Source organism: Raphanus sativus, unplaced genomic scaffold, assembly GCF_000801105.2.
Source record: "Raphanus sativus cultivar WK10039 unplaced genomic scaffold, ASM80110v3 Scaffold3415, whole genome shotgun sequence".
Lineage (NCBI taxonomy): Eukaryota > Viridiplantae > Streptophyta > Magnoliopsida > Brassicales > Brassicaceae > Raphanus > Raphanus sativus.
Window position 1 is genome coordinate 6,074 of NW_026618721.1, and position 4,964 is coordinate 11,037.

Here is a 4,964-nt window from a genome sequence, read left to right on the forward strand (position 1 = left end):
TATTTCTTTTAATATTTAGTTTGTTTAACAGTTGCGGTTAACAAAAAGGGTTTTGGGTGTGTTTGTCATCGGGATTGATGAATGAAAACCTACAAAAATTAAAGACGACGCCATTAAAGGAGAGACCAAAAAGCTTAAAACGATGTCATAAAAACATAAAGGTTTTGGTTGTGTTTTGTGTTTGTCATCGGGATTTGATGAATCAAAAGCAACAATAACGACGAAGCTAAAGCATAGTATTGATTAAAAAAAATAAAAACCCACGGATAGATCAAGTCATAACAATAAGTCTGGAGAAAAAGATGAACAGATCAAATGTCACTTTCTGTCATCATTATTTAAGGTAAAAAAGAGAGAGAAGGGACGAGATGAAACTCAATCACCTTACGCGGCGATTCCCATACCGGCACCTCCTGTACCCGGATCGTTGTTACCTCCGTCGCCACCTGCACCGGGATGGTTGCCTCCGTGCCCACCACCACCACGACAGTACTTCTTCATCATCAGGAACTTGTTACGTTTGTTCATCCGCCCTCCTCTACCCCTACGATTCTTCTGTTTCTTCCACAGCTTCATCAACTTCGAGCGCTGCATCCACTTCCTCTGACGTCCGGTCATCCACTTCCTCTGACGTCCGGTCATCCTCTTCCTCTGACGTCCGGTCTTCCTTCGCGCGGCCAGGAACGCAAACACCATAGCCGCCTTCTTGCTGGTTTCATGTACAGGAATAAAATAAAAATATATAAATCAATGCATTCACTTTTACGAAGAAAGAGATCAGAACAGACAAAATAAACCATCACCCCATTACTTGTTTTTCTTGGACGCCATTGTTTCCGTTCGAGAGTGAGCTAGAGAGAGAGATCTTTTGCTTTTCCTTTTTTTTTTCCTTTTAGAGAAATAGCAGCAACAATTTATAGATAGACATAGGTGCGCAGATAGTACTGGTATAGGTACCGTCGATTTAATATTCAACGGCCAAGATATATTTTTGGGACCCACTCCCACTGCCTTCTCCTCCAAGTTTTTACCCTGGTTCGGTAATTCAATAATTACCACATTTTTTAACCGCCCTCTTCTTTTTCTTTTACGTTCCACACACACTCACAAAAAGTAGCTCTTTTCTTAGTTAACATTTTAATTTTTTGCCTTATTTAGATTATTCTTTCCTTATGCAATTGTATTGTTAATTCTTTTTTTCTTAATTATGTTATGAATTCAAAAATGTTTTATTTAATTAATGAGCTACAAGTTAACAAACTACTAATGAACTTTTATGAGTATTTACTTGTTCTTCTGTTGATCTCAACAAAATATTTTTGTTCATTTTGTATTTATGAACCTTTTTACCTCTTATTAACTTGTTTTTGTGGATAGCTTTTGATAAATTCAGATTATGCATTAGTTTGAATAAATTTGGATTATATATACATTATCATCATATACGAACATATATGTTGTCTTCAATTCATGTGTAAGATGATGATAGGTATACATACTATATAAACAAACCATATCACACAAAATCTTACACAAAAGCATCACTTAGTGTGCCTTCTTTGAGCATCAAAATGTTCCAAATATTGTTACATCATATTATGTACACTAATATTTAAACACTAAGATTTCAATGTCTTAAATAACTGAACCTGAACCTGTAATAAACGACTAGTTAACTAGCACAAACAAATTCATTGCAAACTATATTTCCCAATTTGAAACTAAGAAAAGTTTTTTATACTAGTTTAACCAACTGAAACCAAGATTTCAAATATAGACCCTAAGATATAATCGGTGCCTAAGGCGGTAGCCTTTTTCATTATATAATGAACACGGCTTTGGACAGGCATCAGAAAAGAAAATCACGGAATAATCAAATTCCTAAAATTCTGCTAAAAACAATTATTAGCACCAAAGATAAGACTAAAGACGTAATATAACTGTAAAGCGAAGATGCTACAAAGTATATGAGATGCTCGCGATTCAAACAAATAGGTAGTTATAAGAAACGTCGACGCATAGTGGCTTAGCATACGAACTAAGGGTATATGTAACTCAATGAAGAGTTTGAAAGCTCTTGAGACCTAATTGGATAAAAAAAAAAATCTTTGAGAGAAATTATTTGAGACCAATTTCCTGTTGGACGGACTGAATCAAATCGAACAAGATTGTCAAAAGCAAAATCTTATTTATTAACTTCAAAAACTGAATATTATAAGTCTTAGCTCTGTTTATACAATGAAAGATTTGAAGCTAGAAACCAATTTGAATTAGGAAAGATAACTGATACTTAGAAAAGTAAAATTTATCTTAACCAAATACCTAAAAGACTGTCCGAAGCTCCAGTTAGGAGGAGTAGCGTTGTTGGAAAGGACAGTACAGGCCATTACTGGTTGATACTTTGAAGGAGAGAGCTTGGCCTTGAGTTTTGAGTTGCTTTGCCAGTTCTGTCCCCAGTTTCTCTACATGTTTTGCCAACATGTCCTTGTTCCTTCCACAGAGACCGAAACAACATATCCAATAAAATCTCCCTCAATATTTTCTTGGACTGCCTTTTCTCAAAATTTGATTAAAATTTCTTGTAAATTCATGCATATTCTCGAGAAAATGCATGAGAAAAAAAGAACCAAACAGTATTGATTTTACCAAGATAAACCGAAATTTCAAACCAGTGTTGAATTGATTGTTTTCTTTTGTGTCGAATTTATTTATTTTTTCTCTAAAACAGATAAAATGTTATATATGGTATTGATCCACAGTTTATTGAGAAAACCGGAGAAAATTGAACTGGATGGTCTTGGACTCCCGTAAACCGAACATAACCGGTTTAGTTATATCCTTTGATTTCACCGAACCAAAATGTAAAAACGTACCTTCGGTATTGGACGGGGACGACACTGGTTTATATTTAGCGATGCGGAGAAAGATGGGCTCAGCCAAATCGAAGTGATGTTGGGGAGGATTGCACCAACCTGCGGCGTCGCTGGCTTGAGTAAAGTTCGGAGGACAAAAGTTTGTTCCTGTGACGGTGAATATTGTTCCCCGGAGACACCATTTTGGGTCATTGACACATTTGATCTGGAAATAAGCGCCGTAGCTTTTGCCGCCATTTGATAGAGCCGTGCTTAACGCCGCCGTGTTTCGTGTTCTATCCTTGACTGTATAAGTTACCGTACCCACACGCACCGCCTGAACTCGCCCCAAGGATACGGAATTAGCTCCGGAGTTGAGACATTAACAAATTTGTGATTACCAACAAAAACACTAAGAAGCTGAAATTTATGTGAAATTATAAAAAGGTCACCATTTTCTAAAACCAACTTTTAAATGAGTGATGAGAATGTGACTAATAGTCAATGTGATCACTTCAAATATTAAATGGTTATTTTTAAACTTGATAAATTTATCCAATATATTTTAAAAGTCACTTAATTATTATTTACATTCTATTATATTGAGGCTACTTAGAAAAGAAAAGATTCTTAAAAGGTTTAAGTTAAAGTTAGAACTTTGAAGTAAGTTGGAGAGAAGAGTAAGCAAAAGACTACCCATGGTGCTAGAAGCATCAGAACCTCCAAGAATGCGGCTCGAGCATTGACCCAACCGCTACTATAACCATCCACACTCTTGCACATCACCATGACCATGAGACTCATCAAAGATGTTATCACTTTTCCAAAAATCTCCATATCTTTGCCTTTTTCTGCACAAGAAAAATGTTGAATAATAAACAGAAACATATATAAATATGTGTCGTGTCACGTGTGCACCAAGATGGAAGATAAGATAAGAGTGTGGAAGATTGGAGCTTACAATGGGTTGGAGAAGAAAAATGAGGAACCACAAAAAAAACTGTAATGATGTTGAAGGAGATGAAAGGGGTTTCAATGTGGTAGGTTGTGAGTTGTGAGGAGATGTGATTAGTTATATATTAGACAATTCTGCGTATAAAAGTGGTTTTTTTTTTTGAAAAAGTGGCTATATTTTATATTTTACTAGGTATTACTTATGGTTTTGTTCTTGTAATATACTGACAGTAGCAATTGATTATTTTTATGGATCATATAAACCCATTTTAACGATGGATGGATATATAAATTATGAGCCAGGTCAACTAGAGTGAAACAAATTGGTACGACAAGTATAATTAAAATATTATGTTCGAGAGTAAGTGTTTTTAGTATAAGTTTTTATGTTCACCACAATATACTTTTTTGTTGTTTTAAAAAAGGGTATCACCATAATGTACTTTCTATATTTGTTCGCAATTCAAAATATAGTTTATGTATCATTAGATCATTTCTAAAATATAATTCTACTATTCACCTATCTTTTTGTTAGAGTACAGTTAGTTAATACTCCCCCTATTTCATACTAATTTTATCTTACTTCAATGAATATATTAAATTTTACTTTTTTATCAAAATAATCACTAAAATGTAATTTAAAAAAATTAATATATTTAATTATAAATAGATATAATAAAAAGGGCTTTTTGCAAAAGTGACTCAAAACTTGAAGTCAAACAGAAAACTAACATTTTCTTTTGACTCATTTTTTTTTGAGTTTTTAATCCCACAACTCCATTTTATCTATGAAAATACCATTAACTTTTTATTTTTTTTGTTTTTTGAAAATGGCTTCTTTACTGTCTCAACCTCATCTTCTTCAAGTATTTACAATATTGCCACTGCAATGAATAGTGGGAACAACCTTGTACGAACTGTTTGGAGCTTTTAATGTCCTTTAATGCACGTAAATCTCTTTACACTCTCTCTATTTCAATTGTTATGAACTAAAAACAACATTTCTTTCACTTTCTCTCCATATTCATTCAAAAAACTCAAGCTTTTGATTCAAAATATGGGCGACGGTTGACAGAGCCATATTTCTTTCGTTTTGACTTACGGTTGCTTTCGTTTGAGGTTCTGGGTGGTTGGAGAAGACCCTGTGTGCAAACGAAG

At 34.2% G+C, this 4,964-nt stretch overlaps 1 protein-coding gene and 1 pseudogene across 1 annotated transcript; both read right to left on the reverse strand.

Annotated features, from left to right (window-relative positions):
• Positions 1–265: 265 nt before the first annotated feature.
• Positions 266–918, reverse strand: LOC130506572 (uncharacterized). Its single transcript, XM_057001242.1, has 2 exons — positions 812–918; positions 266–709 (listed from the first exon to the last, which is right to left on the reverse strand). The coding sequence occupies exons 1-2, from the start codon at positions 829–831 to the stop codon at positions 385–387; spliced, it is 345 nt and encodes a 114-aa protein (XP_056857222.1). The 5' UTR covers positions 832–918; the 3' UTR covers positions 266–384.
• Positions 919–2,038: 1,120 nt separating this feature from the next.
• Positions 2,039–3,689, reverse strand: LOC130506573 (expansin-A14-like; annotated as a pseudogene).
• Between the last annotated feature and the right edge of the window lie 1,275 nt (positions 3,690–4,964).

Excerpts from the sequence above, each read along its gene's own strand:
- LOC130506572 (XM_057001242.1), bottom strand. The coding sequence starts at position 831 with ATGGCGTCCAAGAAAAACAA. Across the intron at positions 710-811 it reads ATGGCGTCCAAGAAAAACAA|CAAGAAGGCGGCTATGGTGT; the intron begins GTAATGGGGTGA and ends ACATGAAACCAG.